The 13,323-nt window shown below is 48.9% G+C and overlaps 2 protein-coding genes across 3 annotated transcripts; one reads left to right on the forward strand and one right to left on the reverse strand.

The window, feature by feature from the left end:
- Positions 1–644: 644 nt before the first annotated feature.
- Positions 645–4,728, forward strand: CUNH12orf65 (chromosome unknown C12orf65 homolog). 2 transcript variants are annotated; one of them, XM_015813658.1, is made up of 4 exons: positions 645–887; positions 978–1,186; positions 3,377–3,683; positions 4,393–4,728. In XM_015813658.1, the coding sequence occupies exons 3-4, from the start codon at positions 3,405–3,407 to the stop codon at positions 4,603–4,605; spliced, it is 492 nt and encodes a 163-aa protein (XP_015669144.1). In that variant the 5' UTR covers positions 645–887; positions 978–1,186; positions 3,377–3,404; the 3' UTR covers positions 4,606–4,728. The 2 variants fall into 2 exon arrangements, with proteins under 2 accessions (XP_015669144.1, XP_015669145.1); XM_015813659.1 differs by having other exon boundaries at positions 645–734.
- Positions 4,729–6,129: 1,401 nt separating this feature from the next.
- On the reverse strand, positions 6,130–11,944 carry CDK2AP1 (cyclin dependent kinase 2 associated protein 1). Its single transcript, XM_015813661.1, has 4 exons — positions 11,931–11,944; positions 7,611–7,708; positions 6,990–7,116; positions 6,130–6,202 (listed from the first exon to the last, which is right to left on the reverse strand). Exons 2-4 carry the CDS (start codon positions 7,686–7,688, stop codon positions 6,135–6,137), a joined length of 273 nt encoding a protein of 90 aa, XP_015669147.1. The 5' UTR covers positions 7,689–7,708; positions 11,931–11,944; the 3' UTR covers positions 6,130–6,134.
- Between the last annotated feature and the right edge of the window lie 1,379 nt (positions 11,945–13,323).

Consider the following 13,323-nt stretch of genomic DNA (forward strand, 5'->3'; position numbering starts at 1 on the left):
CTATTAAATTTACATCCAGAAGGAACCCCGGCAACTCTTGTGCTCCTTTAGACCTTCTCAAGAACCCTGCGAGGTAGGCCAACCTGGCACCCCGCACTTATTTACTGGCTTCGAGTCCGACCTTTCAACGAGCCCCACCCCTCACCCCTTATTGGCCGAGGCTATAGTGTAAACATCCAGAGCGGCCGGGGATTGGATGATCCGCCCGTCACTCGAGAGGCGGGGGCGTGGCGGGAGGGGGAAACGAGGTCGCCCCTCCCTCCCGTCAGAGGCAGCCGTCCCCGGTCCTCGCGAGGGGTTCCCGCCTCCGCAACCCCGCTTACCTCCCCGTCCGCCCCGCGACCTTCCGCGCCGCTCCCGTCAGGCGAAGGCCGGGCCGCTGGGAAGAAGGCCGGGCCGCGAACTGTCTCCTCCCCTCCGCGGTTGGCGGTTGAGATTCGAAGAAGCGGTTTCAAAGAGAAGACGCCGAAGGCTCGCGACGCGGCTGCGCCGATTGGCTAGCTCCCCAGCCGCCGCGCGACGCTATTGGCCCGAGAAGTCGGGAGGTGGGAGCAGCATCGAAGACGCTATTGGCTCGTGGGGGAACTGTCTCGCTTAGGTCAGCGAGTGAGGGACGAGACGGGGCTTCAGGGGAGCCTCTCTAGGATTGGCTCTTTCGGGGCTCAGGGTGAGGGAGGGACGCATGCGCAGCAGGGTCGGGACTGAGGCCTAGTCGTAGTTAAGTTACCCCGAAGGTAAGTTTGGGTGCCCTCCGCAGTGAGAGCTTGGCCGTCCCGAGAAAAGTATCTCCCTATCCGGCGCTCCCTTCCCTCCGATCTAGAATCCGCTCGTGTCCACTTTCCCTTCGACCTTATCTCGCAATCCCAAGGCCACAACAACCCTACAAGGTAGGCCAGGCGAAGCGAATGAACCCCCAAACCAGCCGGTGGGTGGGAGGGAGAGACTAAGGATTTGAACTCACATTTCTCCACCTCCAGCATTACAGAGGGCCTGCTCTAATTTGTAACTGGAAAGAAGAGAGACACGCACACACCCCAAAAGGAGGGGGCTACCCTGCACAGCCCAGATCCAGGAAAGGAAAAAATGAAGAGCATCAGAAGCCTGATCTGAACTGCAGATCTGCCAGCGGGTGTCGTGTGAAGGCAACCGAAGCAAACACGAGGGTTTGCCAACCCAGCTACTACAGGTAGTCCTCGACTTACAACAGTTTATTTAGTGACCAGTCAGAGTTACGATGGCAAGGGAAAAAATGACTTATGACCGTTTTTACAACCATTGCAGCATCCCTATGGTCACGTGATCAAAATTCAGACACTTGGCAACTGGTTCATACTTATGACGGTTGCAGCGTCCCGGGATCATGTGATCCCCTTTTATGACCGTCCCACAAGCAAAGTCAGTGTGGAAGCCAGATTCTCTTAACAGCTTTGGAAAGAAAGGCCGTAAAATGGGGCAAAACTTACTTAACAACTGTTTCGCTTAGCCATAAGTTTTGGGCTTAATTGTCGTATGTTGAGAACTATCTGTACTTTGCATGTCACCCTGGCAACCAGCAGTGCTGCTTTCCCATAATACGCAGAGCCCATGGCCATGAACAATATTCTACTTTTTCAACATATTTCAACATACAGAGACTGGATCTTCCTTTCCATAATATTCATAAAAGAAAGATGACAGGCTTCGTTTACATGTTGCAGTCTGTTCTGCCATTTAGATAAACATACACAAAGAGTTTGCAAGGGGAAAAAGTAAGGACACCCCTAGTTTATCGCTGCTTCCCAGACTTAAAATTGGGATCAAATGATTAGAATATTGTCCAAGAAGATCTGGGAACTACTTGTCTTATTGAAACCTCTGTCAGGGTTTCAAGCCAAGGCTGTACTTACTTTTCCCACAGAAGGAAATGGCATATCTGTTAATTTTGGGTTGGTCCATGTTTATAGTCTGTTTTGGTCCTTTACCTCCTGTTTGAATGAAGATCAAGTTCTGATCTGACCCTACGTGCTAAAAATTTTTTTTATGGGGTGCCCTTGCTTATTCCCATGACTGTACTTCTGCTTTTAAAAAACCTGGGTCTAAAGAAGAAAAGGTACATTTACTTCTTACCATGATGGATTGGTGGCCAGGCTGTGTTTACTTTGGTAGTTGGTTGCGATGCAGTGGTCCCAGCTGGTTCTGCAGTGATGCAGCCTTTTTCACCCCATCTCATTTATTCCCTTGGCAACTGAAGTGGCAAGCATCGCATTGTGACTTCACTGCAGAGGGTGGGAGATGAGAAATGAAGAAGTTGTCTTGAAAACTACTTTTCATATTTTTATCGTCAGTGCTCGTTGGTCCATTCCCCCCCCCTCTACATCCATGAATCTTCTGAAAAAATTATGCCACTGGAGCGACAGACTATATAATAGCTGGCAAAATGGACAATTCGGTACCAGTGTTGGATGAGATGCCGAATTGGAAATGTTTTGATAGTGTAGCATCTCAGGAACAACCTATTCTCAGTGGCTGGAGCTTCAGCAACGTAATCAAACAGCTTTTTAAAAAGGATTTCTTTTCAGTCAAGACAAAGTTAAGTCGTGGCTTTCAAAGAAGGTACTAAAATCTCAAAACTTGGTTTTGAATCAAATTTTGTTTCAGGGTCCATTACACCCGTATTGCTTATAGTAGAGTATTTTTGTTTGTGTCTTTTAAAGTGCTGACTCAAAAGGTTTTCTGGTTCTGAATTTTGAAAAGTAGATTTTTCTTTCCCCCCCTTTCCCCTTAGAGCCACTACGGTAGGTTTTGGCAGCTTCTTGGAATCCAGTCAGTTGATCTTCTTAGAGCCATTAATTTGCTCTAAGAATAGTAAGAGGAGAAAAAAAGCTGCGGAAAGAAAGCAATGAGCTCACCCACTTCCCTTCCCTGCAGCATGAGTTTGTCCCTTTCTGCTGAGCTGCACACCTGGTGTATTATTTATCGGAGAAAGCTTGAGAAGAGCATGTGCAAAAATAGAAAAGGGACAGACGGAAGGTAGGCGTCAGCAAATTCTGCTGGATTGCAGCCAAAAGGACTTTTGTGCAGGGAGACCAAGGTGCATTTTGGCAGCCATTAAGAGGAGCCAGGTACGATGTATTAGATGGGGAACTTTCTCAGAAGTAGATGTGGTTAAATCACACCAGACATCATAATCTTTTTTTATAGCTGCAGATCCACCCTTTCTACCCTGCCAGTTCTGCAGTTAACCAGACATTCGGCTTGCACAAAGTTTCTCAAGGCAAATGCAAGTTTGGCTTGTTTCTTCAACCCAGCCATTAAACCTGCTGCATGTTATGCTTTGTTAACCAAGGTTTTGGGGTTTTTTTCCCCCTAGCTGAGTCTTCCTGTTTCTCTCTTGCAGCTAGAAAAGTCTCCTCCGGTTCGTTTAGATGCCTCCCTCAAATTTATTACTCTTCACTGCGTCTTTGATCCAACGGAGAACCTTCCCTTGGACATCAAGGCTTGGAGACGAACGTCTCTTGCTGCGCCAGTTCCTTGGACCGTACGTCCTTGAAGCAGGGAAGAAGAGCTGCAGCGAGCTGCTTCCTCTCAACGAAACTGACTTGGAAGAACAGTTCGTCCGGGGCTTCGGGCCCGGAGGCCAAGCCACAAACAAAACCAACAACTGCGTGGTTCTGAAGCATCTTCCTTCGGGGATTGTCGTCAAGGTGAAGGCACTAACAGTTCTACTTAATTTCCTGGCAGGGATCCCTTATTTTATCCAAACTTGCTCTGTTCCTTGTCAGGCGTGACCTGGAAGTTATTTGAGGATCTGAAATGGGGGTGGTGGTAGTTCCTGAACACTTACAGCGAGTAAAAAGCCTGGTCCAGGTGATTAGAGGAGAACCTTCCCTGTTGTAAGCACACCTGTGATGGGATGTGGAGTAAATTTAGGTCTGCGTTTGACCAGGAAAGAGTTCAATCTGCAAGTATTGTGGTTGTATTGAAACTAGTTGGGCAGTGTTTCTCAATCTTGGCTGCTTGAAGATGGGTGGACTTCAACTCCCAGAATTCTCTAGCCAGCAAAGGAATTCTGGGAACGGAAGCCCTCCCATTTTTAAGTTGCCACGGTTAAGAAACCCTGCTCTAGATGAAAGCATTTTTCAGCTAGTGGCACTATGCTGGCTGAGGAATTCTGGGAGTTGAAGTCCACAAGTCATAAAAGGGCCAAGTGTGAAGACCCCTGTATTAGCGTTTAGGGATGTCTTTGGCAGTTTTTACCAGCCTGTCAAGTCTCTTCCATACTATTTTTCCCCATTTTTCACTGCTGAATGTCACTGCCAACACTTTTCTTGAGTAACACCTCTCCAAAGGTTAGGAGTTCTGGATGAGGCATCCTGCATCCATTAATTCCAGATCCTCCTCCTTCTTCCCTAGTGCCATCAGACCCGGTCCCTCGAGACCAACCGGTCGAAAGCCAGAGAGATCCTTCAGGAGAAAGTGGACGTTTTCTACAAGGGCGACTCCAGCGCTGTGCTCCAGGAGAAACGGGAGTTGCACAAAAAAAAGGAAGAGAAGAAACGAGAAGCCAAGAAAAACCTGGAAAGGAAGCGGCACTTGAAAGAAATGCAGGCCCTGGAAGACAAATAGGAACAGAAAAGTCTCGGCTATCATTGTTTAAAATACGGGATCTGCTCTAACCAATGTACATTTCTGATTTTTAAAAAAAACTGTGATTCAGCAGAAAACAATACACTACAATCAATGCTTGACTTATTAGCAGGGTGGCGTCATTTTTTCCCCCCCATTTCACTAAGGGCAGGAGAGATCCCTGTAGAGGGAGGGGGGAAGAGCGTCACGTAATTTATTTCTTCTCCTTGCATATTCTTTTCCGGAATTTTAAAAGAACAAATTACAACTTGTTGGTAGCGTGCGAAGTTGCTGTAGCATTTTGGTCGCCACGATGTTAAATCCAGTTATCCAAGTTGATGCGTTCAGTCACATTGTTAAATCAGAAAAAGATGGATCCCTTTTCTGGAGTCCCATCAATGATTCTGAATACGTTTGCTTTCCTTTTCTTGATCTTTTCTGTCTCCTCTATTCGTCCTCTTGAAATAATTTTAATTATTTGTTCAGCGCCCCCCCCCAGACTTTAGAGCACACGACTCTCCAGTATTTAACCACAGAAATTACTGAAAATAAGCTTTATTACGTCAAGTAATAAATACATACAAAGAGGCAAGGTTGCAGTTTAAATCCAGGGAAGGGAGAATTGTTAGTATGAGGCTGAATTGGCTGTTTTCAGCTTGTGGAAAACTCATGCAAAGAAAGGGACATTTTGGAGGATGCCATTTATGGTTTGAGATGATTATGGTGCTTGAAGGGCAGATGGCAGGGGATTTTTTTTAACTCCTCCGGCTTAAAAACAATTCCTGAAATGGTTGGGCTGAGAGGCAAGTTAATTTGGGGTGATTAAGGCAATTTTTCCCCCCAAAGAGGCTAACCCTGCACATCCTAAGTATTTACCTTGATGCATTGTAAAGAATTCTGGTTTTTTGTTTCGTTTTGTGGATGCCCACAGCTCATCCACACAATGGCATGGTTTTGTCCTCCAGGCACGCAAAACTATTTGATGCATTGTACAGAAAAACGTCAGTAACGCAGGGGGATTTCTATTAGGGAAATCTGTCCAGCTTTATTTCAGCGAGGGACCTCTGGAAAGCTGCCGAGGATCCCTCCACCGGCCCTGAATGCAGACTGGAAAACGATCTTAAGAGGACGCGAGTCTGGAGAGCGACCGCAGAAGTCGAGAGGAGAGGTTGGGTGCAGATGACGTCTTAAACAGGAAAGAGGCAAAGCCTGTTCCCGATTAGGAGCAGAATTTGGGTGGAGAAAGGAAAAAAAAAAACCCCAACAATTTCCATTCATCCAAGGGGTGGCTTTGCATGGATCGATCCAGGCTGGCTGCCTGCTGAAAGCAAGGGTCAAAAGTTGTTTGTGAGATGACTGAAAGAAACCTCTGAACGGGAGCAGGAATTCAACCGGACATGCAGATCCATTCTTGAAAAGGACAATATCCAAAACTAGGAAGAGGACAGTTTGAAGAGTGGCTCTGCATGTTTCCAGAGGGAAAGGGGGTCTCGTGGAGGCAGGGACCAAAGGGGGGGGGGAGCCGGATCTTAGGATCTTGCATTTCTCTCAGTCTCTGCTAAACATTCCCGTACCAGTCCTCTGGCGTGGATGATACCTGTAAAAATAAGATAAAATATGGTCTCTTTTTTGTTTGAAGATGCCTTTTTTTCTTCTTCAGGGGAGGAACTAACTGCCTGCTGGGGAAAGAACATTATCGGGAGCCAGAATTCCAAAGTAAATCATATTTAACTGCAAAGCCTTTAGGTGCAAACTTCGCTGTAGCCTTTACAGGTAGAGTCCTCAATTTGCAACACCTTCGTTTAGTGACCGTTCAAAGTTAACAACAGTCCTGGAAAAAAAAGCGACTTTATGACCGTTTTTTTACATTTAACGACCTTTGCAGCATCCCGACGATCAGGGGATCAAAAGCCACTTTTATGGAATGAATCTATGTTTGCGTAAAATAGGGCATCTGTTTGGGGGGGGTGACCCTTAGAAAACAGCCTGCCCTTTTGCACCTGGTCAGGGTGGGTCAGCTGAGCCCACAACGGCCTCCTTTGTGGTTCCCAGTAAATGATACTGGGACTTAATTGGGTTCGGCCTACGAGGGTGGGTGAACCCTGAAGCTTGTCACCATGGCAATGGGCGAGCTGGAAGCAACCAGACCAAGTTACTTTGTCGGTTTGTTAGAGAGACGTGGTGGGACTGACCCCTGGCTGTGTTAATTCTCGCCGATCCGCTCCAAATAGTAGCCTGGCCTCTTTCCATCAGCTCTACCCGCTGCAAATCCAGAACTGGAGATTGTCAGCCTGCTTAACCATGTGCCCGTTGCTGGGGAATCACCCCGAGGACTAGAAACGGGGGCGATTAAAAAAATTGAAAGCAAGGCTGTCCCAATTTACCTCGTTTTAGCCTTTCCATGGCACTTTTACTTCCGGCATAGGTCGGTCTAATTTCTTTTCCTAATTCTTCAATGATGGTCAGCAGTTCTGCGTATTTGCTCTGAGGGACTTGATTGCTGCCAGTGATCTGCAGGCAGAAAAGAAAAGAAAAAAAAACCCGAATTAAGTCACAAAGGAATCCAAAAAGGCAAGGGTTACAAATCACCAGAACAATACAGATAGTCCCCAACTTATAACGGTCTGTTTAGCGACCGTTCGAAGTTACAACGGCCCTGAAAAAAAGTGACTGATGACTATTTTTTACACTTAGGACTGTTATACAGCATCCCCGTGGTCAGGGGATCAAAATTCAGATGTTCGGCAACTGACTCGTATTTATGACGGCTGCAGGGTCCTGGGGTCACGTGACCCCCTTGCGATCTTTTGACAAGCCAATGGGGAAGCCTGATTCTCTTAACAACCGTGTTACTAACTTAACGACTGCAGTTATTTCTTCTGCTTTTGCAGAATCTCACAGCATCCTCATTAATTTCAACCATCTCCATGACCTGAACGAAAGCAGGATTGACCACTGAACGGTCCACGTGTCTGTTAAAGTTAAAATGAAATCACATTTTTTACCTGCCCTCCTTGCGTGTAGCCCAGAGAGGGGGGTCCGTAGTCATTAATCAGGTGTCGGTACTGCCCCGAGCCGGCCATGCTAGTAGAAGGGGAATGAGCTTTGGAGAGAAACAAATGCAATGTATGATTGGATCCCCAAAGAATGGAAAAATATAGATAAATATCCGAGAAAATGCCTTGTCTACTGCTCTGTGGTTTAACAGCATGATCGACTGCTTAATAGCAACACAAAATTGCAGTCTTCAAGAGTTGTCATTTTCGTCTTGAAAAAGAAAACTTTTTTCCCCTTCGCATGGACTTGTTCTCCCCCAGCTGTGAAAGATTAAAAATTGGCTATTTTTATTCTTGTAATGCCGGTATTATTTGCAAGCTCAGGAGTCACCGCTAGGAGGTGGCCAGCACCAGAAATCCTAAATATTCCCCCCCCTATGCAAAACAGTAACAGGATCACGAGGGGCTTCAAAATAATCTTAATTTAGACACCCCAGTTCAGGAAAAAAAAACCTATGTCTCGGAAACGGGATGAAACTCAGGTGCAGGGGAACATCAGGTTCCAGCATCGCAGCAAATATATACATTTCCTTCTTTTTTGATGGGTGGGTGTCCCCCAGAATATATTTACACTAAAGTTGGCTACTGAACGCATCGACTTACTTCACAAAGCCTCTGCAGCGGCTCGTTTGGTACAGTATGGACTCAAGTCCAAAGTGCACCCAGGGTGATTTGCAGCACGTGCAAAGCGGTCCCAAAATATAAGGGAGAGGGGGAGACGTGAAACCAGGCATCTTGGCCATAAAAAAAAAAACGGGTTTGGCACGGCTGGCAAGCCAACATGGGTGACAAGTGGTGCGTGATTGGGGGCCACGGCGTTGGAAAGGTTGGAGATTATGGATCCACTCCGAAGCCCAGCTTCACCTGGCTGCCTCGTCCCGGTTGGATGAGCCCTCTACGAGCCCCCTCTCGCCCAAGGAACTGCTCCGTATCTCAAGGCTGTGCCCCCCCTTTCCAATCCCCCCCAAAACCGACGATTTGGGGTCCCTTTACCTGCTCCTTGGCCCTCAAACACGTAGTAGGACATAGCCTCCGGCAGCCCGAGCTTCCTCTGCCGGCAGCAGGCCCCCAGGAACAAAAGGAGGGGGGATCGGACTTGGCTGCGCCACCGCCCCCCCCAAACGCAATGCAGATGGCCGCCTTTTGCAGCCGTGCCAGCTTCGCCCAGCTGGAGGGTGAGGGTGGGTGGTGGAAGGGAAGCCACACAATGCCAGGCTGGCTTGGAAATGGAAAGCCTTCGCCAAGGGATCTCCAGGGCTCATCTAGCCGAGCCCGGATGCTGGGAGGGGGAAGCATGGCAGAGAGCCTCAAAGAGGTTCGGGGCAGTGGATCAACAGATTTGGCTGCAGGGATCTCTCCCCCTTCTGGATGGGGTCCGTTCAGGGGGGCTCAGAACCACCATAGCCTAGCCCAGTCCAGGCTGGGCTCAGAACCTGGCTGTTTGGGAAGAAATAGGAGAATACAAAGCCCATCGGTGCCAGCGTCCCTGCCTGGCACCTGGCCGCAGGGACGGACGGTGCCAGCTCAAACATTGGGTGCATTCAGCTTCAGCCTCTTTTGTCTGCCCGGCTGGCCTTGAGCCAGGGTGCCAGAGTGTGCCCCGTTCACAAAGCAGGCAGAGAAGCTACGATGGAGATGGGGGACACTTCAATGTCCCCACCCTTTGAAAAACACCCTGCGGAAGGAACAATGCCCCTTTAAAAATGAGCGTAAGAATACGAATAAAAAGAATAATAGGAATAGAAATAGGTCCTTGGTTAGGATTTGAACTGTTAAGTTTTTACTCGTCCCAGAGTGTGAATTCAGTCCCAGACTGAAGATTAAATCAATAATAATAATAATAATGATGATGATGATAATAATAATAATAATAGTACCCAAAGGGCTGCCTAGATGCATAGAAATTTTGAACATTAGACCTGAATATCCTGACTTTGCAAAAAAAAAAAACCACCCTACTCAGAATAGCCTATATACTCAGACACTACCTTAATTTTGGTCCTCGGTAAGGAACTGTTTTTATTAGTCCCAGACAGTGAATCCAATTGAAGATTAACACTAATAATAATAATAATGAATAATAACAGGAAAGAATAAGAAGAATAAGAAAGCAGCTCGGTTTAAATTGGAATCAAGCCAAGCATTCGAAGGAAGATCCTTCTAGATTTTTTTTTCTCTTTTCCTTTTCCTTTTTTTTTGTTTTGCATTGGGGATGATCCTCACGTCTTGGAAAGGAAGCGGACTGGATTTCAGAAGCAGCCTGAGTCATCCTTTCGATGTGGCAGATGGCTGGCTCAACCTTCCTCCCGCTTCGAAGCCCATCCAAAACGTCGCAATTACTACGCTGCGCGCACACACACACATCAAAAAGGCAGGACAAAAGGGAATCTTTTGGGAGCTGGAGAACTCAGCATTCCTGGGCCAGATGTGAAGGAACAGCTGCAGACTCAGAAATCTAAGTCCCGCTGACTTTGACCCTTTTAAGCTCCCCCAGGCTCCAGCCTTCATTTTTATTTTTAGCTGAATTTCCTCGGGGTCATCCAATTTTGTTTGCCCCAGGTGTTGAGGGTGCCTTTGAAATTCCCCACCCGTAAAACACAAGGGAGCTGAACGCAAGGATCTCGAGCATCCTTGAAATCCAAATATCTGGAATAAATCTGTCAGGAGAGGTGTTTTTGGGGGAGATGGCCATAAGCCTTGGGGCAGAGCCACAGGCATTGATTTTCAGTAGGCCTTTGCAAGCTATTGGTCTGAAAAGGCACCGAGGATGCTGGTTTAGACATTAAGCAAGCCATTATTGGCTTAACTATAGTTCACTGGAAAAAAAAATCACAGCTGGCTGGGTGCACAGAACATCCAGCTAGGTGCTGGCTGGGGAATTCTGGGAGTTGAAGTACAAACATTTTAAAGCTGCTAAGTTTGGGGGGGGGGAAACCGATTTAGCCTGTTATGAACCATGATGCTACCCATTAACCGACTTAGCCAAACCTAAGTTAGAAACCAAACTTTAGAAGAAAACCTGAGCAATTTTAGAAAGGGATTTTTGCAAGCCCTGTTTTTAAACCATCTCTCTCTTCAAACTCTGCCCTGCAAAGTTAACCCCTCCTGGTTTTTTAACAACCAGAGTCTTACAACAAGAAACTTTAACTCAGACTTCTTACCATTATTCAGAGCCTGAGACTACAATACCTGTTCAATTCTTGGTATAGTCGCAAGATAGATAAGAGATAGAGGAGGTAGAGATATTGATAGATGATAGGGGACAGATGATAAATAGATATACATACAGAAGACAGAGAAAAGAGAAAGAGAGAAGTATGAGAGATAGAAGAGATGAATAGATGATAGAAAGATAGAAGAGAGAGAGAAAGAGAGGAAAGATAGAGGTAGATGATAGATTGACTAATTAATGGGTAATGGATAGACTAGCTAGTTAGCTAAATCCTATTAGAACAGGGCTTCTCTAGGCATCCTGTCTCTATCTCTTTATGACATAGAGTACTGGAGACAGATAGGGACTACAACACCCAGAATCCCTGCCAGGCATTGCAAGTGCAGTCCCCCAACTTATCTTGGGGAGATACCCAATACATCTCGGTTAGGATCACAGGTCAGGGGAGGAGGAGGAGGATGAGTTAAGGGGGGAAAAAAACCAGAAAAGCGTAGTCGAAGGAAAAAGTTTTGTAGAGGGATGGGTAACATCAGGGGCGGGAGGGATGAAAGGAGAACCTTGATAGATTCCCATGGAGAAAACTTTCCAGGCAGGATCGCCACTCTCCAGCTGTTTAAAAGGGGGAGGGGGCAGCCCCCTCCTCACTCCGAAATCCCCCCCATCCAAAGCCCCTCCAGCCTCCCTTTTGGGGAGAAAGACCCCCGCGCCCCGCTTCTGACCTGGAGAGAGCCCAGCGCCGGGTCTCTGAGCATGTGCAGAGTCGGGCTGGAGGCCGAGGGTCCCTTGCTCTGCCCTCCCTACTCCTCCTCCTCCAGCCTCTCCCTGGCCTTCCCCGCCCCCCACCCTGCCTTGTGCCCGGCAGGGGCGAGGCCAGGCCAGGCTCCCCCCGCCCTCCATCCCGATGAAGCCGGGCGGGGGGCGGCGACCGGACCCCCCCCCAATATCCTCCCCCCGGCGCCCCCGCCTCGCCGGAGAAGCGGCTCTGCGCGCCATCCAAAGTTTGCAAGCGCACAAAGGCGGCGCGGGGTCCGCGGCAGCCCCCCGGCCTTCCCCGTCCTCCCTTTGGGGAGGGGTCTGCGGGCCCTCCCCCGCCTCACCTGGCCCCAGGGGCTTGAAGGACATGCGGGCGCCGGGAGGCTCCGGGGCCGGCACGCCCGGCGAGGTCCGCGCCACCTTCGCTAGCCGAGGAGGAGGAGGCGGCTAGTGGGGGGAGAGCCGGCCCTGGGAGCCTCCGGCCCCGCCGCAGCCGCCCATCCCTCCGCTGCTCTCGCCTGCCCCGCCGCGCTCCCGGCTCGGCCATGCGGGGGGGAGGGCAGGAGGAGGAGGAGGAGGAGGAGGGAGGGGGCGGGGAAGAGGAGGAAGGAGGAGAGAGGAAGGAGGAAAAGGAGGCAGGAGGGAGGGGCGGGGAAGAGGAGGAGGGGGAGGAAGGAAGGGAGGAGGGGGAGGAAAAGTTTCCCGGCATTTTTTCCAAGGAGCGGGAGGGAGGTCTTCCTCCCCGGTTGAGGAGGGGGCTGGCAGCAGAGGGGTCTGGGGTGGGTGGGCTGGTGCCTGCTTTTTAGGGGGGCGCATCTCGTTTCCCCTTCCGCTGTGCGAAATCTTTCCTTTCTCCTCTTTTTCTTCTTTCTTCTCCTGCCTGGTCTGTTTCCTTCCTGACCTCCTTCACGGTTGCTTCTTTCTAATTCCTTCCTTCCTTCCTCTTTTCTTTCTGTTTCTTTCCCTTTCGTCCTTCTTTTCCTTCTCTTTCTCCTTGCAAAGGAAAGGATACCTCCGAGTTGGGCTGCCTGGCGCCAGTTCCAAAAAAACAGAAGCAGCCAGGTTGAAAATCCCAGTCTTTGCAACTGGTGCCGGTGCTGTTTTATTTCCCCATTGATGATCTGTTTTTGTCGATTTATGGGGGGGAATTTAAGGCATCCGTGATGGATTTCCACGTTGCTGGTGGCTTAAGGGGCCGTATCTGTTTTGAACTGACATCCAAGTAACGAAGAGTCGTTGAGGGTTGAACCCGTGGCTGCATTCACACATTGCTCTGTGCCTTAATATCTGAGCTTGGCTTTGTGTGTTTTGTAAAAGAGGTCCATTTCAGGTTGATGTTCTTCAGCTTGAGCTCATCTAGCCTTCAAATCCTTCGGAATATCCTTGGGACAGGATGCTCGCCTGGGCCTGGGACTACAAAAACAGAACAAACACCAGGCCAGCTCCTACAGAATGCATCCTAGGGGACCAGTATGCAGGCAGAAGCTCCTTTCCCCAACCTGGTGCCCTCAATGTGTTGGACCCAACCGTGTGGCCTGCCCAGCCTCTCCCCGTACAGGGGAGGTCTACAAAGCCTGCGCATTCCGTCACCCAGAACACCCACATCCAAGGGACCCCTCGTTTCCTGCAACGTGTGAATCCCACAGAGAGGTTTGAAGTAAGGAAAAGTTGGCTTCAGGCTACATTTTCAGCAAGCAGGATCTGCGGTCAGCAAGATGGGGGCAACTGTTCCAGGAC

Source organism: Protobothrops mucrosquamatus, unplaced genomic scaffold, assembly GCF_001527695.2.
Source record: "Protobothrops mucrosquamatus isolate PMUCROS unplaced genomic scaffold, P.Mucros_1.0 scaffold180, whole genome shotgun sequence".
NCBI classification, from domain to species: domain Eukaryota; kingdom Metazoa; phylum Chordata; class Lepidosauria; order Squamata; family Viperidae; genus Protobothrops; species Protobothrops mucrosquamatus.

Excerpts from the sequence above, each read along its gene's own strand:
- CUNH12orf65 (XM_015813658.1), top strand. The coding sequence starts at position 3,405 with ATGCCTCCCTCAAATTTATTACTCTTCACTGCGTCTTTGATCCAACGG. Across the intron at positions 3,684-4,392 it reads CTTCGGGGATTGTCGTCAAG|TGCCATCAGACCCGGTCCCT; the intron begins GTGAAGGCACTA and ends CTTCTTCCCTAG.
- CDK2AP1 (XM_015813661.1), bottom strand. The coding sequence starts at position 7,688 with ATGGCCGGCTCGGGGCAGTACCGACACCTGATTAATGACTACGGACCC. Across the intron at positions 7,117-7,610 it reads GCTACACGCAAGGAGGGCAG|ATCACTGGCAGCAATCAAGT; the intron begins GTAAAAAATGTG and ends TTCTGCCTGCAG. Across the intron at positions 6,203-6,989 it reads CATGGAAAGGCTAAAACGAG|GTATCATCCACGCCAGAGGA; the intron begins GTAAATTGGGAC and ends TTATTTTTACAG.